Below are 26924 nucleotides of genomic sequence, written 5' to 3' on the forward strand. Positions count from 1 at the left end.
TTATCGACAGGGAGGGCAGTGGGATATCCTCTGCTCTCAAAATAGTCTGGGAAAAGGATCTAGGGGTCACATTTGAACAAGAGGACTGGGATAGAATCTTGGGGATCCCCAAACAGGTGTCCAGGGATATTAGAACAAGGCTAATACAATTCAAGATCTTCCACCGCATTTATTGGACCCCCTCTAAAATGTATAGACTGGGCCTGAAAGAGAACCCAGACTGCTGGAAATGTCAGACAGGGGAGGGGGACCTAGTCCATGCACTCTGGTCATGTCCGAAAATCAGAGACTTCTGGAGTAACATACATGACTACATCACAGAGGTCACAGGGACGGAGTATGATTTCTGCTCTGGTTTATATATCCTGGGGGATCCCTGCACTCTTAGCCATATCGCAAAGCCCCTAGCTGATTGGATACAGACTAGTATTATGATAGGCAAACAGATCATAATGAGAGGCTGGAAGGCACCAGAAGCAGTGGCGTCGTTAGCCCTGGGCTTCCGGGGCTTTAGCCCCGGATGTTTTTCTCCTAGCCCCGGACCTAAAAAGATTTTTTTTTTTAATGTCAGCATCCCCATTGTCTGTGCTGAATGTTTGTTAGTGTTTGGTATTTCTTGTTGGTTTTTAGTACTTTTAAACATCCATTTTTAGTAAGTAGTTTTCATTTGATCCTATAATTCTTTCATTCACCGATTTGTGGACTTTTTTTTAGTGTCCTGAAAGGCGCCTTATAAATCAAATGCATTATTATTATTATTATTATTATTATCATCCAGGAGGGAAAAGACACTTTGGATAGTAGGGACTGCATCTCTGCCTGTCCTGACCAGGAAACACTTTGCAACTGTGATCTCCTCTGGCAATAGTTGGATATTGTAATGTGTGGCGAGCAGGGGTGCAGTCGTAATATGGGCGGAGGCCAAACGGTATCCTATTATTATGCAAAGTCTAGGCACTTATCACCTAGACTTTGCATAATAATAGGATGCGCGCACTTCGAAGCCCAAATGCCGTTTGACCGCGGTTGCCCAGCACTGCACCACTGGTGGCGAGGGGTTGCAGCAATTCCACTGAGAGAAACTGGTCTGAGGCTGGATAACATGCCTGTATGCCTCTCATAAGTTGTTATACAACTCATGAGAACCTGCTCTCAAGCTCTTGCAGCATTCTGTCGACGACTGGATAGAACAGTCTCTGTCTCAGCTGATCTCCTGAGCTGAGGTCTGAGCTTGTGCCACAAGATGACTCAACTACATACTCGTCCATCCTTTTCTGCTTCCTCCTTTGGCTGGTAGTATGTTCCTCAATCCAAAGGCCATTACATATGGCCTTTGTCCTGTCATACATGTCCACTGCCATCTCTGAGGTGCGATAACCTTTGAGTGTGTCCTGCACTGTGCTTTTAAATAGTACAGATATTGAAGATGTGCACTTTAACGGAGCCATCCATACCCATGTCCAGTGTCCTATAATAAGCTTTAATCGAACCCTGGTTCATTTCCTCGGATAGTCCGGTTGGTTTGGGGTGGTGTGAAAGCTCATTCACTCTTGCAAGTGAACCCTGCTGCGGTTCATTTGAGATGTGAATGCAAAGCGGACCAAAGGCAGGAAAAGACCCAAAAATCGGAATCTTTTTTTTATGAGAAGACTGAAACATATGTATATAATGAAACACACAATACAGTTTTTTTTTCAAAACACACAATTAGCACAACCACACACACAATTATCAGAACACCTCAGATCCCTTGCTAAATTAAACACTTGTCAAAACCATACACTAATTTATAAAAACTACATTTTGTTACCATATGAAACACACGTTTCATATGTAAGTGAAGTACGCAGAGAATGTGCAAATATACAATAAATTCACCAAACACTACACAAGACCAATGCTGTAGACTGATGAAAATATAATTTATTTATCTACATATACCCAAATCAATGATGCAGACTGATGAAAATATAAATGTTCTCTCCATATAACCAAATCAGTCAACATTTCAACATGGAGAATCACAACAATACATGTCCCAGTTTTCATGCTACTATGTGCATAACACTGTAAGCTCAGCAAATATCAGACAAACATAAAATACTGTATCCAGTACAGGTTAAAATTACAGTAAAAAAATTTAAACAGAAAATACTAGACATTATCTCTTTGCCTAGCTGGATCTGGCAAGATAATCTTTTGTTGTGATTCTCCATGTTGACTGATTTGGGAAAATGGGAGAAAATGTATATTTTCATCAGTCTGCATCATTGGTTGTCTTGTGTAGTGTTTGGTGAATGTATTGTATATTTTCACGTTCTCTGTGTACAGTACTTCACTCTCCTTCCATTTTGGTTGAAGACAGGTGAACTCACCTGCTGCATTTTTATAGTGCTTAAACCTGATTGGTGTATCTACAATTAAGCAATGGTGTGTTTGTGCATCTGATGGCTGTGTTTAACCAATTGGCTCATATGTGTGGTAATTTGACATTCTGTGTCTAATGTAATGCAAGTGTGTTTAGTGTTGTGCAAATCACTGTGTGTATTGTTTTGCAAAAAGTGTGAGGCTGACATTGTAGGGGTGCAAATCTGGCCTATATTTTGCTCCTTGAGTGTAAGGTTTTGATAATTGTGTAATACTTTTGATTTGAGTGTTTATGCAATTGAAGAAAACTGTAAAGACTAGAGATGAACTGTTTATTTTTTTTGTACATAGGCTGTGCATATGTTTGTTTGTTTGTTTGTTTATTGGCTTATGTGTATGATTCTTAACTGTGTTTTTATTTTGTTATTGGTGTATATGTGTGTATGTATGTACAGTATATGTATATATATTATATATATATGTATATATATATGTGTATATATGTATATTTGTACTCCTGTTGGGGCTTCTTGGACCAGACCAATGTTTTATCTGGCTAAATAAAGGTTAAATAAATAAATAAGAAACTGATGATTTGGTCCTGTTAACTTTGAATTTTCTATGGGGACTGCCCAGATCCCTCTCATGGACCTGGACCTCACTTTGAGAACCTCTAATGATTCTAGTTATTCAGTATTCATCTCTGAAGCTGAAGCCCCCAATGTTTTCTAACCCTAAAAACGCCCCTGACCAGAAGGCCCGTCATTCCGAGAGTGGAGTGGAGGACTGGGTAGGGTAGCTGCCTATGAGAAAATATCTTTTAGTTTAGGAGAGAAAGGAGACAAATATATTAGCAAATGGGGGAAATATTTGCAATTTCACTCACTATAAAAGGAGGGGGGGGCACACTTGTCTAAGACAGCGACGATGCACATGAGTATATAATACCTGACAAATGCACCATGTTTATGTCGACAAGAATGGCTCTATGTTTTAATGTAGATTTATTTTTTCGTTTGGTGTTTTCTTTTTGTTTTGGTATTTTTTATGGTAGAATTTTTCATTTGTTTAGGTTTACTTATTCTTATGTCTTTATTTTTTATTAATTTTTTTTTCTGTCTTCCATATGGGGGTTATCAGTGTAAGGACAACAGCAGAGAGGGTAGGATCTTTTAACTGAATAATACTGTGTACATCATTTTGAAGTGTGTGACTAAATTGTGTTGTGGAAATTGTTTGTAATTAGTTTCACCCAGCTGACAGAAACTGGAGGTGTGGCCTTTTGCTGCAGGTGTCACTCATCAGTAATTAGTGATAGTGATTTAAAGACTTGCTGGCGTAGCGTCTGCGAAGCGTCGAGAAACGAAGAGGGATCCACCGATCCACCCAGTGCTAAGTACACCATAATCCCGCTATTTCCCTACTATCTCGCTTCCTCCCTACCCCCTTCAACTTCCTCCTACCACTCTTGACACCACAATGTGCCTCATACCTATATCCACAATCTGCTCCTCAAGAACAGAATCAACCCATCCACGCCAGTTTGCTAGCAACCTGGCTAATCTCTCCTACCCTCCTACAGCCACTAATACACCTGTCACAGTACAGGGAGGCTTATGGAATTGTCAATCAGCAGTCAAGAAAGCTGACTTCATTACTGCCTACGCCCATAGTCTAAATCTGCAGCTCCTGGCTCTAACTGAGACCTGGATAACCCCCAATAACTCGTCAACACCTGCAGCATTATCTACAAACTATAACTTCACTCACACACCTCGACCCTCCAGACGGGGTGGAGGCACTGGCCTCATGACATCTCCTTCATGGGCTACAAACCTAACGCAACTCCCAGAACTGTCACTCTCCTCCCTCGAATATCATGCAGTATCTGTCTCTAATCCTTTCAATCTCACCATTGTTACACTCTATCGCCCTCCAGGTCCCCTCGATCACTTCACAGATGAGCTGGACATGCTTCTAAGCTCCTTACCGGAAGATGGTACCCCGCTCCTTCTATTGGGCGACTTCAACCTGCCTGACTCATCTCAGTCGGTCCCAGTGGTCTCCCTCCTACAACAATTTGACCTGACTCCCACTGCCATGCCTCCCACCCACAAAGCAGGCAACTCCTTGGATCTCATATTTTCCCGTAACTCCAGCATCATTAACACCACAGTAACTCCCCTACATGTATCTGACCATTCCTTCATATCCTTCTCACTAACTAAGTCTTCACCCCAACTCAAACCGTCTCACTCAGACGCAACCTGCCCTCCCTATCCCCCTCCACCCTCTCCTCTGACATAATATCCGCTCTACCTTTGAGTGACACCTTCTCTGCTCTCCCCACAGAGATGGCAACCTCCACCCTCCTCTCAGCCCTTGCAACCTCCTTCGACAAGCTCTGTCCCCTCGTTGAGAAACCTGCCCGCCGTTCCCCACCCAGTCCATGGCTGACGGATGCAGTGAGAGAACAAAGACAGGTCCTGAGAGCGGCTGAGAGGAAGTATAGAAAGTCACGCCTCACTGCTGACATCGACACATATCACAACCTCTTGTTAACATTCTCCAAAACCATTACTAATGCCAAAGCTTCTTTCTTTCACCATAGGATCGAGGCCTCTGCCAAGAATCTTCGCAAACTGCATGCTACCATGTCCTCCCTCCTCACTCCCCCCCACCTCCTCCTCCCTCATCTTTTTCTGCTGAAGACTTTGCGATCTTCTTTGAGTAAAAAGTGGAGAACATCCGCAGCTCCTTCTCCCAACCCCCACCCATTCCAAACGCTGAATCGAGAACCTCATCCTTCACTCTGTCATCTTTCTCTCCCATTACAGAAGCCGAGACCCTGACACTGGTAACGTCGAACCGTCCGACTACATGCCAGCTGGACCAGCTACCCTCCCCACTCCTCCAGACCATAGCACCGGACATCCTCCCATTCCTAACTGCAACCATCAACTCCTCACTCAACTCGGGGGTGGTCCCCACCTCCCTAAAACAAGCCAGAGTCACGCCCCTCATAAAAAAACCAACCCTGAACCCCACCGTCATAGCCAACTATCGTCCTGTCTCTCTTCTCTCCTTCCTTTCTAAAACACTTGAACGTGCTGTATCCAACCAACTTACTGCTTATCTCTTACAGAATGACCTCCTAGACCCCAATCAGTCTGGCTTCCGGACTGGCCACTCCACAGAAACGGCCCTCATTGCGGTCACAGAGGCACTTCACTTAGCAAAATCGAAAGGCCTCTCCTCTGTCCTGATTCTCCTAGATCTATCTGCAGCCTTCGACACAGTCAACCATCAGATCCTCCTCGCGGCCCTCGCAGGAATGGGAGTGGCTGGATCTGCGCTGACATGGCTGACATCATACCTCAATGACCGCTCCTACCAAGTGTCATGGAGAGGGACTCTGTCGGCCACCCGCCCCCTCCGGACGGGTGTCCCCCAGGGCTCGGTCCTAGGACCCCTTCTCTTCTCCCTCTACACTAAATCACTGGGTAACATTATCACGTCTCATGGCTTCTCATATCATTGTTATGCCGATGATACTCAACTCTTCCTCTCCTTCCCTCCCTCAGATATCCACGTCTCTGAGCGGATCTCGGCCTGTCTGTCCGACATCTCCGCCTGGATGACGACCAACCACCTCAAACTGAACCTAAGCAAAACAGAATTGCTCCCCCTGCCGGCCAAATCCTCCCCCCTGACCGACCTCTCCATCACAGTCGAGAATGCAGCTGTGACCGCGTCGCCGACCGCCAAGAACCTTGGTGTTGTCCTCGACGACCAGTTGAACTTCTCTGCTCACATCGCAGCGACAACCAGAACCTGCAGATTCCTCCTGAGCAACGTCAGAAGGATACGCCCCTTCCTGACAAAAGAAGCCACCCAACTCCTCGTCCAATCAACAGTCATCTCCCGCCTCGACTACTGCAACGCACTGCTAGCTGGCCTCCCGGCCACTGCCACCAAGCCTCTTCAACTCATTCAAAACGCAGCGGCCCGCCTGATCTCAAACCTACCGAAGTCGGCCCATGTCACCCCACTTCTTAGGGACCTGCACTGGCTCCCCATTGCTGCACGTATCCGCTTCAAGGCCCTCGACCTAGCATACCGTGCGGCAAAGGGAACCGCTCCCGCCTACCTCCGGTCAATGGTCTCTAACTACACACCCTCAAGACCCCTACGCTCTGCATCTTCTGGCCGCCTCAGATCTACTCCTATCCAAGCTCCCGGAGGGTCATCAAAGAGAAGCCGCCTATTCTCAGTCCTTGCCCCACAATGGTGGAATGAACTACCCATCCCAGTTAAGACAGCCGAATCCCGTCCAATCTTTCGCCGTCGACTAAAGACTCACTTCTTCAACCATTATCTGAAATGATAAAAAAAAAAAAAAAAAAAAAAAAAACCCCGACTAACCTTACTGTCATGCACTTGTCCTAATAAACTAACCTACACTGTAACACGCAACACTTTTATGAACATTGTTACTCAGCTGATAGAGTTATAACCTTCTTGCTGTCTTGTCGCACAGAACTTGTAAGTCGCTTTGGATAAAAGCGTCAGCTAAATGACTAAATGTAAATGTAAATGTAAATGTAACCTAGACGTTAGGGGTCTAGGTGTCTGTGTTGTCCTTCAGGACTGACCCATGCTGATGCAAAATATGTCATTCATTGTATTGTCCTGAAGTACTGTGTGCAAAAAGAAAAAGATATGCAATAAAGTACAAGTCATAAAAAAAAAAAAAAACACAACATACGTGGGGTGGTTGATACCATGGGGCGGTATTCATGTTGGTGGTTTCTGTTTCTGATTTCAACTAAATACTGCTTAGTAGTATAATTCATCCTGTCTATTATTTGACAACATATCTGTCAGTTTACTAATGATGTCTCATGTGTCTGACAGTGATGCCTAAGTTTGGTGGTTGTTGTTATTGTTGTTGTTGTTGTTCTTGCAGTGCAATCTTTAACACTTTGAGCGCCACTCACGGCTAATCTCGGGTTTACGATCGTGACGTTGAAAGCCACGTCACGGCTTTTCTCGGAATAATTTTTTTTTTTTATTAGCGATCTGAAATCATATTGCATCACGTGAGCCTACCGTTGGAGATCCAGGGGCCGCCGGCGATCAGATGTGAAAAAAGCGCCCCCTATCGTCTCCCAGATGGTAAATCACCCTTTTGGAATGGACTCAATGATGGGAAAAAAAAATATTCCATTCCACATTTTACTTCTCACCCATGCAGCCGGAGTTACGAGAGTTAATTCTGGAGCCTCTGAGCCGCGGCGATCATGGGTTATACTGTAGGCCTACACACGTTGGATCAATATACTTATCAATTTTTTCGAATGGTGATCAGGAATTGGAATATACCATTTGGATACCATCTGATGTCAGGTAAGCAATCTATGTTATCAGTGTTAGGATAATCAGACTAGTTTTCATGGAGATATAAGCGTTTCCACATGTGATATGGCTGTTTCACTGTAAAAGCCATGAGGAAATAATAGCAGCGATTATCAGCGCAGACAGACAAATGATAACGTTCTGGAATATTCCAGTAAAAGGCGATTATCATGGAATGTGTTGTTTTTTCTTCGAAACCGAGTGGTTTTCAAAATGCTATAAAAAGGAAATGAAGCGATAAAAACACAATCTGCTTTGCCAATGTTGACTGGAAAATGATTCTTTGATAAGCGATGGGCAGATTAGACACATAGCATAATTTAAAACATAAATTTGGCAATATTAACGTTACATGGGCAGTGGACCGTGGCATCTACGGGGTAAAAAGGAAAACGTAAGGTTATGTATATAACCTAGTTATATGAGTACTGGCTAAGCGTCCCGCTCTTAAAGCCTATCGAGATACCTCATCTCTGTACCTATTGTACTCCATCAACGAAAAAAACACGTACACCTACACCTGCCGGGTCCCGCCCCTATGGAGGCGTAGCCTATAAGACAGTGGGCCTGGTCACCAAACACTCTTCCTCGCCAAAATCCCGTTTCCAGTAAAAGATCCCTCAAAAGGGAACTCAGGGCCGCTTAAGAGCGGGACGCTTAGCCAGTACTCATATAACTAGGTTATATACATAACCTTACGTTATATTATCGTACTTGGCCATCGCGTCCCGCTCTTAAAGCCTATCGAGATATGGGTTAGAGCGGACGCGAGGCCCGACAGATGCACCCCCTGAGGACCCGTAAGCCCACATCAAGGGGTTTGGGGAGCCCCGTCACCCCATCCTTCCTAATGAAGGGGGGGGGGGCGCAGTCAACTCCACCTGAGTGCGAGCAAGAGGGAACTAGAACCCCTTGAACACACAGCACAGGCGGAACCACGTGTGACCTACACACTGTGGCCCATACCCACACACTCCTGCTACCCTACCAAAGGATGGGAAGCAGGAAAGGCCACAGACCCCAGAACCGCCTGGGAGACAGAACCCCCGGTCATGTCCATGAGGTAAAACCTTACAAAGGGGCCCGGGGAGGACCATGAAGCTGCAGCACAGATGTCCTCCACCGAGGCCCCACCCAGGAGAGCGGCAGAGGCAGCCACCCCACGAGTGGAGTGCGCCCTGACGCCCCCAGGGGGATCCTGCCCAGCCAACGTGTAGCAGAGGGCAATGCCCTCGCACAACCAATGGGACAGGCACTGTTTCGACAGTGCCTTACCGGCACGAGAACCACCGTGACAGACAAAAAGCTGATCGGTAACCCTGAGGTCCTGAGTATGGCTGAGGTTAATTCCCAAAGCACGGACCGGACATGACAGGTGAAGGCCCGCATCTAACTCACTAGTGTGAGGAGGAGGACGAAACGCCTGAACCACAATATCCCGGGAGCGGAACAAACTCCGGATATTCTTAGGCATGAAAGCAGGATTAGGTCGCAGAGTGGCACCGCAATCGGCCCGAAAAGAAAGGCACTCTGGACGTACCGAAAGAGCACAGAGCTCACTCACGCGTTTAGCGGAGGTGACAGCCAGCAGGAACGCGGTCTTGAAAGACAGCTGTCCCAACGGCGCCTGCTCGAGCGGCTCAAACGGGGCCAAGGACAACCGACCGAGGACCAATTGAAGATCCCAAGTCGGAGCCAAATAGCGTTGCACCGGCTTAACGCGTCGAGCGCCAAGCAGGAAACGCTTCACAAGAGGGTGGCTGAACAAGACATTCCCCTCAAACCCCTCATGATAGGAGGATATAGCCGCCGCATATACCCTCACCGTCGAAGCCGACAGTCTACCAAGGAGAGACTGGAGATAACGCAGGACAGCATCCAGGGGGCAGGAGACCGGGTCCAGGCCCCCCGCCTTACACCACTCTTGGAACATACGCCATCTGCCCGCGTAAAGCGCGACAGTGGAGGGAGCATGTGCATTCCGGATGGTATCAACCACAGAAGGGTCCATCCTCTCCAGACTCACCCTCCCACCAGCCACACCAACAGTCGTTGGCCCAACATTGGGTACTGGAACAGTGACCCGTTGTGCTGTGAGAGGGCCGTCGTCGACCAAGGAATGACCCAAGGAGGAGCGATCAGAAGCTGGATCAAGACCGGGAACCACACTGCCGTGCCCCGGTCCGGCGCAACCAGGATCACCGTCCTGCGCTCCCTCCGTATCCGCTCCAACAGCTGACCCAACAGCTGTACAGGAGGAAAGGCGTACAGAAGACCGGGCGGCCATGGAAAGGTCAAGAAGGCATCCACCCCCAGGGGGGGATGATCTGCTCGACTGACCGAGAACCACAAGGGGCACTTGTGAGAGCGTCGGCACGCAAACAGATCTACCGAGGCCTCCCCGAACCGATCCCAGATCTGTCTGACTATGTCGGGGCGGAGTTCCCACTCGTCGTAACGAGGACCGCCCAGAGACATCATATCCGCGCCCATATTTTCTGTACCAGGAATGTGGAACGCCCTCAGACTGCGCAGCCTGCGGGATGCCCATAGCCAAAGTTCGACCGCCGCCCGGAGCAGGCGGATGGAACGAGTCCCACCCTGCCTGTTGATATACGCCGCTGCCATCATACTGTCTGTCCTGACCAAAACGTGCTCGCCTACCACCAGGTGGTCGAACAGTTTGAGGACCAGGAGGACCGCCTTCAATTCCAACACATTGATGTGCGGGGTAGATGGGCCAGCATGAACCTCCGTCCAGCTGCCCCCCACTGCGTGGGTCCGACACGTCCCTCCCCAACCCGTGAGAGAGGCGTCGGTGAAGACCGTGACGTGTGAGCGCCTGCTGCCCATGGGGACCCCAATGGTGAGGATACCCAGCCTCCTCCAATGGGCGAGATCTCCCCATATCGACAAAGGAACCGTCAACCGTTTCCATTTGTCCCTCACCGGATCTATTCTCATAGAGAAAAACCACCTCTGTATCCTCCTCATGAAGAGGAGGCCAAGAGGAACCACCGTGTGAGCAGATGCCATCATACCGAGCAGACGCATCACTTGCAGCGCCGTGACCGTCCCTCCCAGACGGAAACCCCCGAGCACGCGAAGGATAGACACCCGGCGCTGCTCCGAGAGGGTTACAATCATGGGCCTTGACCTCAGCGTCAAGCCCAAGTACTCCACCTGTTGACTGGGAAGAGGCGTACTCTTCTTCCAATTCACAGCAAAACCCAGCCTGGTGAGGAATTCCACCACCAGCCTGGTATGAGACCTGGCAACCTCCTCCGAACGACTGAGGAGTAGAATGTCGTCGAGATAGAATAGAACTCGTATCCCCCGACGACGTAAAGGCTCCAGCGCAGTCGCCACGCACTTGGTGAATGTGCGGGGAGCCAGAGAATAGCCGAACGGCAACCTCTGGTACTCGTACGCTACGCCCTGAAACAGGAACCGTAGGAACTTCCTGTGAGGAGGGAAAATCGGGATGTGAAAATACGCATCCTTCAGGTCTATGGAGGTGAACCAGTCTCCCCTTCTGACAGCAAGCAGAAGGAGTTTGACGGTCAACATTCTGAACGGTCTCGCTACAATCAACCGATTGAACGTGGACAGATCCAGTATAGGTCTGACCCCTCCTGTTTTCTTAGGTACCAGAAAATAACGGGAGTAGACGCCTGACATCGCGTCCTCTCTCGGAACCACGACGACAGCCTGCTTCGCCAACAGAGATTGGATCTCGTCGGCCAGGGCTGTCACTGCTTCTGACCCTGACAATAGGGTCGGCACCAAACCTGAGAACGGAGGGTGGGGTTGTGCGAACTGCAAAACAAGCCCCTCCCTCAACGTTCTCTCTATCCACCCCTCCAAACGGCATTCTTGTCGCCATATGTGAAAATAATCCCACAGCGCACCCGCCGTCAACTGATGCTGGGCCGTAAGGAACAGTAGATAGTTGGCCCGGTCCCTCCCACTGCGCGACGCACCCAAGGGGGGACCCCGACAGAAAGGGCCGGTTTGATACGGGAGAAGCTGTCATCAAACTGGTTGACACACCCCCCCCCCCCCTGAACACCCCTCTAGCGCATGCTGAGGAGTTGTTCCGCAGCTAGACACGCAAGGCATGAGGACCCCATGGGCTCCTACACGCCGAAGCCCTACAGTGATATTGCTACCACCCAAATCACGCTCGCCTCTTCTTTGCAGACCACTGCCGCTCTCACGGGAGTGGGAGGCATCAGCGCGATACCCCGCCTGGCGAAGGCGAGGCCGGGGTAACCCTTGCTGTACATTCAACAGAAGAGGTCTCGAGTCCCCTTGCTGACCACCGTAGCTAGTGGCAGCTGTAACACCAGGCTCATCCATCACACAACGTGTGGTGCAGGAGCCACGCGACAGCACAACATTCTCACGGACAGACCCAGGCTCAGCCATCAACTGGGTGTCAGCCCCTGTCCCCATGAGAAGTGAAGAATGGGGCTGCATGCGCTTCAAAGAAGGTTCGCGGTCCGCAGCCAAAGGAGAACGATCAGAGCCCCGCTTCCGTGGGTAACAGAGAGAGGATTGAACGGGGAGCGGGCTGCTCGCGGCAAAGTGACGACGGCTTGTTTTATCCAAGCCGAATTCACCCAAAATGGCCGATCCCTCGGCCGCCAAGGCTGTCGGCCTTGTGGAACCCTGTTGACTCTCCGCCCAGGGCACCACTGGCGGGGGAAACATGGCCACCTGTCGAGGATCTCGCCACAGTCGTTGACGAGACCGTGCTCCCACCTCTGGCTGCACAGCGTGAGGCGGTGTAGGACCCAGATCAACAACCGCCTGCGCCTCCACAGAATGACCAAAAAGACTTTCCGTGGAAAAAGGAGTCGTGAGGAGAGAAAACCTATCCTCTTCCCCAAGAGGAGATTTCTCCAACCAAACATGCCTAACAACAAACGTTGATAGCATCCTAATCCTCCCCGCAGTTATAGCTTGCGACTGAGTCAAGATCTCTATAACACCACAAACATGCAACATGTTTACAATGTCGGCTGGACCCATAGCCCTACTACCCGACGCCAATGTGGATAGGAAACTAGCCAGCTGAGCCATAACACTGGCCGCCGCTACAAACCATCCTGCAGCAGTATACCACTCATCCGTCCATACTGCCACCCTCCGAGCCGATTCGCTCTCAAGCATCGGCCGGGTGGGACATCGATCATCCCCGCCGGGGCACAGGAACAAAGCTACCTGGCTACGTAGCCACGGTACACCCGGCCTGCACCCTGTTGTTAGCCCGTTTACCCGTAAAAAAGGTAAATAGTACTCAGCGAAACCCCCCACATTAGCAACCGACTGACCTTCATCAATGAAGCGGGGGGAAAAGCGGCAATGTCCCGCGGCGGGATTATTAGAACAACGACCCATTTCAGCGTCAACATTAGCATTAGCAGTAGTAGCATTAGTAGCATTAGCGTTAGCAGCGTGCTCCAGGATCGCCAGGAAAACGTCCACTGCAGTGGAACGATCACCAAGCCACCCCGGCCCTGGCGCCGAAACATACTCCACAGCATTACCAATACCAACATTGATGCCTGATGACACAGGGCCTACCTTTGTACAAGCCGGCTCGATAGCCAAACCTTGTACTCTGCCCCTTGGTCTGCCGCCGTCAGACGAGGAAACATCAACACAGGCCCGACGTGTCGCTGAAACATGCCTCGAAGATGCCAGGGGTAAGCAAACCTCCGGTAAGCTTTCAACATTACGCAATTTCTCTAATCTTTTCATAACAACTAGTTAACATAAGGTGCACTGCATCCGTTATGATGGAAACGAAAATAGAGGAAGAGTGTTTGGTGACCAGGCCCACTGTCTTATAGGCTACGCCTCCATAGGGGCGGGACCCGGCAGGTGTAGGTGTACGTGTTTTTTTGTTGATGGAGTACAATAGGTACATGAGATGAGGTATCTCGATAGGCTTTAAGAGCGGGACGCGATGGCCAAGTACGATAATATAACATGGCCCGGCACTGAAAGTGTTAAGCCAGTTAATTTTACCTGCAGCATGGATCGCTTTCAGTAGCTCTTCATAGTCCAGGGTTCCTGTTGTAGAGACATCTGAGCGTTTGAAGAGTCTCTGAAAAGAGCAATGTTATTTAAGCATATAGTCAATTAAGCAAAGAGTAAATGCAGAGACATGTCAAACTCCCAATTTTCACAGATCCAAATGTGATTCATTTCAAATCATTCAAACACCAAGCTCGTGTCAGTAGTATTTGTGTATGGTACCGTGAAATACTCAAACTGCTTCCAGAGAGTCAGGAACTCGGAGAAGGTCATCCTCCCGTTCCGGTTGGTCTTTAGAATGTTAAGGATGTCAACAGACTTGGAAAAAAGGAAGATCCCACAGCTGCTCTTGCTCAGCAAGGGGGAGGGGTAAAAAAAACTAGGCTTCTTGCCAATGAAATTAATATGTGGGTTCGTTAATATGAGTGTTTAAATATGCAGGTGGTCTTATGCTACTTTATATCCAGCATGCATGAACAAAACACAGACGGCCTGCACACACGCAGTGAGAACAAAGACTTTCACTTTCTTGATTGGAAACATGCAGTCTTTGTTGTGTGTGTATTGGAGTTGTCAAAATGTTTTTGGTGTGTTTTAGTGTTACATAAGTGATTCGACATCATCAGTCCTATTTGGCCACATTGGAGATGTTTGGAGAGGCTTTTGTGACACTTTGGAGAGGTTTGGGGACACTTTGGAGAGGTTTTGGGACACATGGAGACCCATCATCTGAATTGTTGTCATCTCCTCCTCTCCTGCTACAGGTTATGATGCACATAACCTGTAACTTAATTTGTAAGTTAACATATTGTGAATAAAAGTACAGTATACAGAGTCAAGACCATATCAGGATACATCCATTAATGCCACCATGCTTCTGCAGGTGTCCAGCCCAAAGCCCTTTGTACTTCCTGTGAAAAGAGCAAAGAAAGCAGTTCTGGTTGTAAAAGATGATGAAATTATTTTTAAGTCACTTTTGTTTTTACTACATCTTACTTATGACTATTTATATAATAAATTGTAAATTGTTATTAATGTCAATTGATACAGTATGTCAATATTTTCACTCTGGGTAGAATCAAAGTGATAATTATTAAGCTTGACGCACCATGAGGGAAGTTTTCATTCAGGAGCTTCTGGAGTTGTCGTCCACTTAGGTCCTCATTCTAATGACAGCCAGACAGTGAAAGAAACACACTATTATTCTTTCATCTTATTTGAATTAAGACTTTATTCAGAGTGACTTGCTATGTTGAAGCAGATAAATTAAAGGATGAATGGAGAGAGAGAGAGAGATAGAGAAAGAGAGAGAGAGAGAGAGAGAGAGAGAGAGAGAGAGAGAGAGAGAGAGAGAGAGAGAGAGAGAGAGAGAGAGAGAGAGAGAGCTCACCTGATCAGCATAGCGTTTGAACATTGCGTGGGTGTGATTCATGTCATCGGTGTCCTCAGTTGGCTGGAAGAAGAGAGCAAATTAAAGGTTTTACGCCAAGAAACCAGAGATTAATTTAGCTTTTCTTTTTATAATTAAAATGACAAATAGTTAATCCCTATAATTATTTTGTGAGCAATGGTATTTTAAAATAATTAATAACTTCAGCAAATATAATCCATGATGAGTTTTAATTTAATGTCAGGAATACTTTTTTGTAATACTAGAGTTGTGAGATTTTCCAAATGGGGAATTCTCATTTGTGAATCTAAAAGTTTTGAAATATCATTGTCGGGCCTTTAACACAAATTCAGAGCTTCAGAATCCACAGTTGTAGATGGAGGATAGAGTCAGCCAGGCACTATAGTGGAGGCGGTGGTGTCCTATATTACCCATTTCTCCACTTCCTCTTTCACTCCTTACCGTAACCGTGGGAATTTCAATTTCTGTACGCTCCTCAGAGTTGTCCCTGGGTGAAGAGAAGTATAGATTAATTAGATTAGATTAGAATTAGAATAAATTAATAGATTCATAGAAAAGACACTTGCCTGCTCATGTTTTAAACTTCCAATTTTGACATGTTTGTACCAATGAATACATCAGCCAACATGGCGGCTCATTTCCGTTCTTAAATTGATGTCAAATTTAAACAATACATAGTGATGTTCTCAAAATATGCACATAGCTAGTTGGTTTGCCTAAACTTAAAGGAATACTCCACAATTGTAAGAAATACACTTATTTGTCATCTCCCCCATAGTCAGATTAGAAGATTGATATCAATTTCATCTCTGTGTGTCCAGTAGCCCCAAGGGAGAAGTCCGGGTACATGCTAGCCTGCTCAGCACAAGGACTGGAAGCAGTAGGGACCAGCTAGCCTAGCTCAGCACAAGGACTGGAAGCAGTAGGGTGCAGCTAGCCTAGCTCAGCACAAGGACTGGAAGCAGTAGGGAGCAGCTAGCCTAGCTCAGCACAAGGACTGGAAGCAGTAGGGAGCAGCTAGCCTAGCTCAGCACAAGGACTGGAAGCAGTAGGGAGCAGCTAGCCTAGCTCAGCACAAGGACTGGAAGCAGTAGGAGCAGCTAGCCTAGCTGGTCAAAAGTGAAGAAATGCAACTTCCAACAACTCCAAAACTGAGGCAAAGAGATGAAATTGCATTTGCAAATAAGTGTATTTCCCAAAATGTTGGAGTGTTCCTTTAACCATTTCAACCAATAACGTTACATTACCTAACCTAGAAAACATCAACCCTCCTGATGTATTTGTGACAAACCAAACTATACTAACATGTTGACTTTAAAGGGATATTTCTCTTTCGAAGCACATTCACTTTTTTAGTGCAGCTACCTACCACTATAGGAGTTCATGTCGGACCAACCATCAATATTTGTACGTACCAAAACAGTTATTTTACTTCTATTTTTAGAACTAAACAGTAGTACTTCATATTCTACTATAAAGTGAAGAAAACTCTGTCAGTCTGAAATCCATTTTTCTCCTCAATGGCTTGACCTTATCAATCTGAGCAAGAGTGGAATATGACTCTTGACTATGCGGAGTGGCAACATTCCTTCATAAACTGTCAGGAAGGCAATAACCTTCAATTATGCAAGTTGGAGTCAAACAGGCTGGGCGAGAGGAATAGTTATGACACCACATACCCGGGTATGGACTAGTTTAGTTGAAAAAAAAAAGTAATAGAACAAAGTGTCTTGAATAAGTAAGTTGAGAGAGTGTGTTTTATACATAGGACTCTAGGTGTGGTCCAAAACCCTTGGCAAATATACATAACTGTATATTTGTACATTATTGTATATAGTACTCATTACCTTTATTTCTTAAGCTTATAGCATTGTATTTTATTCTTATTACTTTTTATCATGTCTATTCTATTTTATTATTCCATTTTATTAGTGTATTTTTGCACAATCGAGGCAGGCATGGCCACCTTCATTTCACGACATGTCTTGTGTATGTGACAAATAAAACTCTTGAGTATTGAGACGGCAGCCTGCGTTGTGTGTAATGGGTCAATAAAGCAGAGCCTCACTCCATGACGTTCTCAGCCTTGGAGTAGACGGTGAGGACGAAGTCGGCCGTCTTGTTGGGCCTCAGGGTGGAGGGGATGATCAGGTACTCCCCGGGCTTCAGGTAGTGCAGCTCGATGAGCTCCCGGTCGTACGTGTAAACCTTGGAGTACTTTCTGGGCCAGTTGTTCTCGAAGAAGGAGGCCCCGAGACGCCCTTTCGGTGTCTGGACACAGAGTGTAGCAAAGTTCACACTTCCAAATACGTTCGTGAATTATGTGTGTATGTGTGTCCACGTGTATACTGTACAGTATGTATAGTGCGGGGGTGCTTTTATGTATATGTCTGACACAAGAATTGTATCAATTATGTGTATTATTTATTATATTTATTTATTTGATTAAATAATCCACACTTCATATATGTTCACATATAATGAATGTCGATTATTTTAGCAGTGGATGATGAATTTGGTGTGTTCATTTATGCTCACCTCTGCCGGAACCTGTTAAGATAAAAACATAGCGAAATGTCAAAATAGTTTTATACAAACGATGAGAAAAGACAGACAAGGAAGGGATGGTGGTGTAACGATGTGTAACCATCTGTAGTGTGGTAGTGAAAGGGTTAACCTTTTGTAGTGTGGTAGTGAAAGGGTTAACATGCCCTGGAACCAGGAGAGCTTGCTCCCAACGCTATACAGTAGCTGAATTCTGGCTGAGAGGCTGAGGCAGAGTCTGCTTGTGCCTCTATCTGTCATGTGAAGTGAAAGCCAACGGCTTGGTAGTTTTGCACATGCACAGTCTGTTCTCACAGTGACCTGCAGGAGACAGTGCCTCAGGCCACAAAGCTATTGAAGCTGGTCTTAACTATAACGGCTAACACAGCGTCTGTGGAGATGACCTTTTCAGTATTAAAACGCATCAAGACCTACAGCCGTAATAGAATGGAACAGGACAGGCTTTAATTTCTTTGACTATGATTTCCATTGAAAAGGAGAGACTTGTGAAACTAAAGAATGCACCAGACAAGGACCTCTACAATAAAGTGACCAGCATCGTCGTTCAGAAGGATAGACGCATGGACATCTACAAATAAAGTAAGTGCCCTGCCCCCCCCCCCCCCCACCCACACCCCCATTGGCTTCGTGCCTGTTATAATGTGATGGTGCTGAAATTGTGGTGCATTGACACCTCTCTCTCTCTCTCTCTCTCTCTCTCTCTCTCTCTCTCTCTCTCTCTCTCTCTCTCTCTCTCTCTCTCTCTCTCTCTCTCTCTCTCTCTCTCTCTCTCTCTCTCTCTCAGTGCATGCTGGGAATGAGATTGGAGAGATTGGAGAGGTTGGAGATTGAAGGTGTAGTGAGTTTTTTTCTATCTTTATCTGTCTATTTTGTTAATTTGTTTATGGGATATTGTATTGTAGTGTTGTGTTGGGTTGCTGTGTGTTTTTTGGTGTGTATAGGGTTAAGTGGGAGTGTTTTGTTTGTTTGGCAGTCGCATCGGCCAGGCTGGTTTGCTGGCTGACGTCAGACGCCAGTATGGAGTTTGCCAAAATGAGCAGGAAGCATGGTGTAAAGATTAATGCTTCTAATGTGTCCGTAGAGGATTGCAGCTTGGCAATAGGTAAAGTCGTTGGACATAAAAGTGTGAAATCAGCCGCGAGGATGAATGGTGGAGTTGTTATTTTCCTAGACTGCCTTGAGAAGGTGCACTCGGTTGTTGAATCAGGAATCAATGTCGAGGATGTGTTTATTAAAGTGGAGCCTCTCTCCACACCAGGCAGAAGGATTAATATAAATAACATCCCGCCGTTCATAAGTGACGAAGTACTGATAAATCAACTTGCAAGATATGGGAGGATAATTTCCCCGATAAGAAAACTGTCATCTGGATGCAAATCTCCGTTGTTAAAACATGTTGTGTCACATAGACGCCAAGTTTTAATGATTCTCAAGAACAACAGAGAAGAGATTGATTTGGTTTTAAAATTAAGAGTTGATGATTTTGATTACGTCGTTTTTGTGAACTCTGGAAACTCAAGATGTTTCAGATGCGGGGAAGAGGGACATTTAATCCGAGAATGTGTGAGGGAAGAGGGGAGAGACGCACAGTCTCAGCCTGCGCGCAGTGCAGCGGGGACGGTGATCCCAGTCGAAGCTGCGCGTAGTGCAGCGGGGACGGTGATCCCAGTCGAAGCTGCGCGTAGTGCAGGTGTAGAGAGGGGAGAGCTCGGAGTGTGGCAGCGCAGAGTTGAGGGCAGTGACAACAATAGTGTCCCGTTGGCGTGTAGCTTATTGCCAGCGGAAGAGTGCAAGAATGCCATGTGACCGCGGCAGCGCAAGAGAGCGGCAGTGCGGAAATAGGCTGTCTATTGCCATTCTCTAAGACAAACTCTAACCTTAACCAGCTCCTTAACAGCGCCTAAACTTAACCCTTCTAACCTTAACCAACTCCGAAACAATGCCTAACCTTAACCTTAACCATGCCTAACCTTAACCGGCGAAAGAATACACGTTAAAAGAAAATTAAAATAAAAAATTGATGGGATTCGAACTTGTCACCAACGGACCGCAGGACCGCAGGACCGCAGGACCGCAGCACTGCCAGGTGAGCTTCGAATGAAAATCATTGCGGATTACGGCTACATAATGCCCCAAACTCTGCCGCTCCGCTCTGCGGCTGCCGCACCTGCCGCGGGGCGTGTCGCAGCCAATCAGGGAAAACGCGGAAGCACTCGGTAGCACTCCTCCGCTGGCAATAAGCAATAAGCGTCCCGTTGCAGACCGTCAGCACTGTAAACAGTGGCCCTTTGCGGACCGTCAGTAGCACAGCGGATGGTGTCCAGATGCAGGGCCACAGAACCGGTGTAGCAGGTACGGAGCAGAGCCTTGGTACAGAGGAGGGAGGAGTGAGCGAAGCTGCCCCCCCCTCAACTAGTGGCGACTGTGGGGTAACAGGGGGTGGTGCGGGTGGTGCAGGTACAGAGGAGGGAGGGGTGGGAGACGCTGTTCCCCCCTCAACCAGTGGTTGTGTAGGTAAGGAGGTGGGAATCAGAGATGCTGTCCCCCTTTCAACAAGTGGCGAGGTAACAGGGGAGAGCAGAGTTTTTTTTGTCCCCCCAAGCCCGACACCGCGTCAGGGTAACAAAATAAATAAAAAAAATATGACAAGTGAAGTAATAGGGGAACATTTGAATGTGGTGGACAATGTACACAGTCAGACAGTGGATGGCGTGGTGGGAAGTGATGGAGGGGTGGGCTCTCAGGATAAGAAAGGATTGACAAGTTTGGTCAAAGAGAGTCAGGAGGGTGTAGAAGACACAGGTTCCTCTCAGTCCAGCATGGACGAGGATGAGGTTGAAAAGCAATGGGGTGAGATTGAAAAACAATGGGGGGATGACATCTCAAGTGTTGAGGAAGATAAGTTCCCAAATGCTTCTCAAGTGTCTGATTCACAACGGAAAAAAATGTTATGCAGTCAGGCAGATACAAAAGTTCCTGCACACAACAAAAAATTTGAGAAGTGTCAAAGTGGAAGATTTTTTTGAAGATTTAGAGATGTTTATTTTTTCAGCAAGGACTCAAATGAGGTTGAAGAACAATGGGGGGTACACTTCCCAGGAAGTTTTTAGACTGAGGAAAATTGTGCAGAAGCTCAGAAAACTGGATAATATAATGTTACCATGATAATGGAGCTTCTGATGTGTGGAGCCCGGCTGGACATTCGGGAAGGGAGTAGACCTGGGCTTGGACAGTGTCTGCAAGCAGTTGGGACAATGACACTGAAAGATGTTGTGAATGTAGCCGGGTCAGAGGAAGTGGCTTCTTTATTGGGGCTGAGGACGGCCTGTCACAACAGGGTCTGTCTGGACGATTGGACTGAAGCGCGGAGCGTCGGGGAACAATACCTGTTGCAGGTTTATTTCGGTGGAACGGAAGGTCCTGATGAAGGGGATCTTTTTTTTCATGAGCTGGATAAAAACTGACACAAATGGACTGACGGGACCCTTTTGGGTTGCTCATATGTTGTTCTTGATGACATATTATGTGTTGTATGGATACTTTTTTTGTTTGGGTGGACCTTCAATGTTTTTTTGTTGTGTTGCAGAAGGACAGGTGTATTTTAGCATTGTTTTTTATTGTGAGATCTCATGTGGTTTTAAGTGTGATGGGGACACATGTTGCCCGATATAATGTGTAGTTAGTTGTTTAATTGTACTGACATACACATTGTACATTGTAATGAGAATTATGTAAATAAATGTTTTTCTAAAATAAAAAAATAAAATCTCTCTCTCTCTCTCTCTCTCTTTCTCTCTCTCTCTCTCTCTCTCTCTCTCTCTCTCTCTCTCTCGTGTGTGTAGACTATAATGTGCGTAGTTATATGTTGACATAGGCAGATTATGAAATAAAGACACATTTTACAGTTTTGACAAAGGCTATTTGATTGACTTTATAGATATTTTATATGCATGCGTTATGATTTGAGCCCTGGCTGCTGCATTAATTGACTACTGTATTGCATGCTTAGCTCAATGCCTACCCATCCAATGACCTCACTGCACATTACTGGTTGAATGTTAGTATTCCTGTCATTTTACCACAGAAATATCACATACTGTACAATATACTGTATGTTTACTTACTATAGTGGTTCACTGTAGTATAGTGATTGGTGAATACAAAATAAAAAAAGAAGAGGATAATCAGAGGGGACAATGATGTCAGCACCCACCTCGTAGATGGTGAGACCAATGGCGCTGTATCTCATCTTCTTCCTGTTGCGTTGGTCGGGCTTCTGGAGCAGTGACAGCAGGATGTTCTCATCCCCCTCCTTCTCCTCCTCCAGTGCCTTCACTGTGATACGATACTGAGGATTCTTCCAGAAGGCTGGAGAGGGTGAGTTTAGAACATATGTTCAACTGGGGGCAGTCCATTTAAATAAGGGCCACTTCACAAAAGAAAAATCTTTGAACATAATCTCAACACGCATCGAAAAGAAACTCAAAACAGCTTTGCACACATTTGACACACATTTCCTTGTGTTGTGTTGATTGCAGCTCAATTAAATTATAAGGTAGCAGTCCCTATAAGACAAGATCCAATGCCCACAACGACATCACTGGTGGTGTGGCCATATTATTTACTCTAAAAAATAACCGTCAAAATAAAGGAATGTGTGCAAAACTGTTTAGAGTTTTTGGACGTGTGTGAGATTATGTGCAAAATAAATCAGCATTGGTTTTCTTTGGTGAAGTGCCCCTTTAAGCTGTTCAATGCCACTCACTATTCAATGCATGTCTGCACAGTGGCATTTGTAAAAACTGCCTCCACCACCCCAGTCTCCACCTGCATCAATCTATTCTATCATATTATCTACATGCCGGCTTACAGGATAGGAGCAGAGCCTATATTGCCAAACACAACTATATAACCATTTGTCATTATAAGAGTCTTCCTGTTACAGATTAGCCTAGGGTGTACTGTAACCCATCTAACCCTAACTTGGAGTGATAGAAGGTACAATGAAAATAAAGGTTATTGGCTGGATGAACCTGAGAGGAGGATGGTTCAGCAGATTGTCTCTGGCCAGCTCTGGCGTTGCCCTGGTGAGACAAGAGCCCAAGCCTCATTAGAAGAAGTTCAAGGGTTTTAGAATGGTGAGAGGGCTGGTTCTAAACAGAGTCCAATATGAAGGTGATTAAACCACTCTGTGTAGAGTTTTAACAAAAAGGATGTCTTCCATGAGGCCTTCTGAGCTCCCAGAGCTCTAGCTCTCTACTGGTATGGAGTCGGCATCCTACTGGTCCGGAGTCAGCACCCTACTGGTCCGGAGTCAGCACCCTCCACCAGAGCTCCAGCTCTCTACTGGTCTGGAGTCAGCACTCTCCACCAGAGCTCCAGCTCTCTACTGGTCTGGAGTCAGCACCCTACTGGTCTGGAGTCAGCCCCCTCTACCAGAGCTCCAGCTCTCTACTGGTCTGGAGTCAGCATCCTACTGGTCTGGAGTCAGCATCCTACTGGTCTGGAGTCAGCACCCTCCACCAGAGCTCCAGTTCTCTACTGGTCTGGAGTCAGCTCTCTACTGGTCTGGAGTCAGCATCCTACTGGTCTGGAGTCAGCCCCCTACTGGTCTGGAGTCAGCCCCCTCTACCAGAGCTCCAGCTCTCTACTGGTCTGGAGTCAGCACTCTCCACCAGAGCTCCAGCTCTCTACTGGTCTGGAGTCAGCACCCTACTGGTCTGGAGTCAGCACCCTCTACCAGAGCTCCAGCTCTCTACTGGTCTGGAGTCAGCATCCTACTGGTCTGGAGTCAGCACCCTCCACCAGAGCTCCAGCTCTCTACTGGTCTGGAGTCAGCACCCTCTACCAGAGCTCTAGCCCCCTACTGGTCTGGAATCAGCCCCCTACTGGTCTGGAGTCAGCCCCCATCCACCAGAGCTCCAGCTCTCTACTGGTCTAGAGTCAGCTCTCTACTGGTCTGGAGTCAGCCCCCTCCACCAGAGCTCCAGCTCTCTACTGGTCTAGAGTCAGCTCTCTACTGGTCTGGAGTCAGCCCCCTCTACCAGAGCTCCAGCTCTCTACTGGTCTGGAGTCAGCATCCTACTGGTCTGGAGTCAGCCCCCTCTACCAGAGCTCCAGCTCTCTACTGGTCTGGAGTCAGCCCCCTCTACCAGAGCTCCAGTTTTCTACTGGTCTGGAGTCAGCCCCCTCTACCAGAGCTCCAGTTTTCTACTGGTCTGGAGTCAGCCCCCTCTACCAGAGCTCCAGCTCTCTACTGGTCTGGAGTCAGCATTCTACTGGTCTGGAGTCAGCCCCCTCTACCAGAGCTCCAGTTTTCTACTGGTCTGGAGTCAGCCCCCTCTACCAGAGCTCCAGCTCTCTACTGGTCTGGAGTCAGCATCCTACTGGTCTGGAGTCAGCCCCCTCCACCAGAGCTCCAGCTCTCTACTGGTCTAGAGTCAGCTCTCTACTGGTCTGGAGTCAGCCCCCTCCACCAGAGCTCCAGCTCTCTACTGGTCTGGAGTCAGCCCCCTCTACCAGAGCTCCAGCTCTCTACTGGTCTGGAGTCAGCCCCCTCTACCAGAGCTCCAGTTTTCTACTGGTCTGGAGTCAGCCCCCTCTACCAGAGCTCCAGTTTTCTACTGGTCTGGAGTCAGCCCCCTCTACCAGAGCTCCAGTTTTCTACTGGTCTGGAGTCAGCCCCCTCCACCAGAGCGCCAGATCTCTTCTTTACAGTCTTCAATCAAGCTTAATTAGCCAGGCCTCTAACTCGGAAGTACCAAAATGCATCACACTCACAACTCTCAGAATCCAGCTAATAGAAATTATAGACAAAGGAAAGGAAGGAAGTGGAAACAGACAATATTTCCTAACACTTCCTAACTGATTTGACACATCATTTTAAAGAAACTAGTTGTAGGAAAGGAGCCCATCCCACTTGTAGTGTAGTTGAGGCAGCCGCCAGCGGTCCTCCCGGCCACCCAGCGGCCGTCGTAGATCATACACTTCCACTGGCAGGTCACGTCCCCATCTATGAAGTTAGGGTTCTCACAGCAGATGTCCATGTTAGCAAAGTAGCGACAATAGTCCTCCAAGGACATCCTGACAGACACAGACACATAGGGAGACAATTTAATAGTTGAGTTGAGTTGAGTTGAGTTGAGTTGAGTTGAGTTGAGTTGAGTTGAGTTGAGTTGAGTTGAGTTGAGTTGGATTGAGTTGGGTTGAGTTGAGTTGAGTTGGATTGAGTTGGGTTGAGTTGAGTTGAGTTGAGTTGAGTTGAGTTGAGTTGAGTTGAGTTGAGTTGAGTTGAGTTGGGTTGAGTGCTACTTCATTTAAATTTTACTTTACTTTTAAAGTTAAAATCAAAACAGTCACAGATGTATTCCCACTTCTAATAATACAGACGCAAATAGCCAGTGGAGAGGAAAGAGAGGGACAGACAGTGAAACAAATACTAATACATACAGAGCAATGCAAAGCGGTGCGGGAAATCATTATTGGAGCAGAAAAAAAGGCGTGAGAAGAATTTGAGATCCTGACCTTACATACAATATGTTCTATATAGCCTTTAGCCATATGTAAAACAATAAATAAATAAAAATAGTCCTCGTTTCTGTCATTATTTACCAGAATTCTCCATCATTCCGCTCGTGGCGCGTTTCGCGGTCCTCCTTGCTGAGTGCGTTCCACCAGCTTGACCTATGGATTAGATCATTTAGACTCAGGTCAGTAGGGACAAGAATGAAACCCGCAGCTCTGGCGTTGTCTGGTGTTGTCAGTGGTGAATAGCCTGGACTAGTGAACACAAATGACAATTACCATCAATGATACCTTTTTGTAAAAGTAAGTCGTTTTTACACTTGCTTTATGGGGATAATACAGTCTACACCTCAATCATCTTAAAGGGGAACTCCAACATTTTGGGAAATTAGCTTATTTAACATCTTCCCTGGAGTTAGACAAGAAGATACATACCTTTTTTGTCTCTGTGCGTGCATTTTAGCTTTGGGAATAGACGCTCCGTTAGCATAGCTTAGCTTCATCACTGGAAGTGAGGCAGGACAGTAGCCTTACAGTGCCTTACAGTGTATTGCAAGGTCTGACATTGACCAAACTTGATATGCATGACCTTGGTGGGCTCTAGGTCAACTCCTGAAAAGGGGGTCAATGTCAGACTTTGCAATCAAAAGTTAGGGGGCTAATAACCCTTGCCATAATTTCAGTGCGCCCCCTAACTTTTGATTGCAAGGTCTGACATTGACCCCCTTTTCAGGAGTTGACCTAGAGCCCACCAAGGTCATGCATATCAAATTTGGTCAATGTCAGACCTTGCTACTGTCCTGCCTCACTTCCAGTGATGAAGCTAAGCTATGCTAACGGAGCGTCTATTCCCAAAGCTAAAATGCACGCACAGAGACAAAAAAGGTATGTATCTTCTTGTCTAACTCCAGGGAAGATGTTAAATAAGCTAATTTCCCAAAATGTTGGAGTTCCCCTTTAAGGCACTTCGCCAAAAAACTATTTTGCGCACATTCATTTAGTTTGACAGTTATTGAGAGTAATTCATAAATTAATATGGCTACCAGTGATGTCATTAGGGACATTTGAATCTTTGTGTTGTGTTAACTACAGCTCAATGCAAGTATAACAGTCCCTATAAGACAAGGTATTGCTATTTTATTCATCTACATCATTTCATGGATCCCTGATGACATCAGCTGGTGGCCATATTCAAACTAATTGACTCTCAATAGCTGTCAAGCTAAATTAATGTGTGCAAAACTGTTTAGAGTGTTTGGATGTGTGTGAGATTATGTGCAAAATAAATCAGCAGTGTTTTTTTGGCGAAGTGCCCCTTTTAATCATGGAGTATATTAATGACAGAACCACAGTGTACCAACCATCTAATTACCATAAGAATAGCTGAGGGCCCTTTCAAGCCAAGAGCATGATTACTGTTCGGAATACATTTGTCAAAAAAGCTGCCATATACCTGTCACTCCAGTCTCCATTCCACTCCTGCTTGCCCCAAGGGTTCATCAGTCGAACCAGCTTCACTTGAATAGTGTCAAGCCTAACCTGTGAAGTGCAAACTGCCACTTAGTAATGCAAACAAAAGGTATGTGGAATA

At 46.7% G+C, this 26924-nt stretch overlaps 1 protein-coding gene across 1 annotated transcript in view; it reads right to left on the bottom strand.

The window, feature by feature from the left end:
* The window catches only part of LOC311239434 (calpain-1 catalytic subunit-like), a gene marked incomplete at its 5' end in the record, with an annotated part of 45180 nt that overhangs the window by 8918 nt on the left and 9338 nt on the right, over positions 1 to 26924 (bottom strand). Inside the window, 11 exons of the mRNA XM_084327739.1 lie at positions 13825 to 13903; positions 14056 to 14124; positions 14689 to 14744; positions 14942 to 14999; positions 15224 to 15286; positions 15686 to 15731; positions 17313 to 17515; positions 22023 to 22177; positions 24729 to 24892; positions 25421 to 25492; positions 26787 to 26872. Coding sequence (XP_084183865.1) covers positions 13825 to 13903; positions 14056 to 14124; positions 14689 to 14744; positions 14942 to 14999; positions 15224 to 15286; positions 15686 to 15731; positions 17313 to 17515; positions 22023 to 22177; positions 24729 to 24892; positions 25421 to 25492; positions 26787 to 26872 — 1051 coding nt within the window. The remainder of the gene's footprint in view (positions 1 to 13824; positions 13904 to 14055; positions 14125 to 14688; positions 14745 to 14941; positions 15000 to 15223; positions 15287 to 15685; positions 15732 to 17312; positions 17516 to 22022; positions 22178 to 24728; positions 24893 to 25420; positions 25493 to 26786; positions 26873 to 26924) is intronic.

Source organism: Notolepis coatsorum (genome assembly GCF_963971535.1).
Source record: "Notolepis coatsorum genome assembly, chromosome: 13".
In the NCBI taxonomy this organism is placed as follows: Eukaryota; Metazoa; Chordata; class Actinopteri; order Aulopiformes; family Paralepididae; genus Notolepis; species Notolepis coatsorum.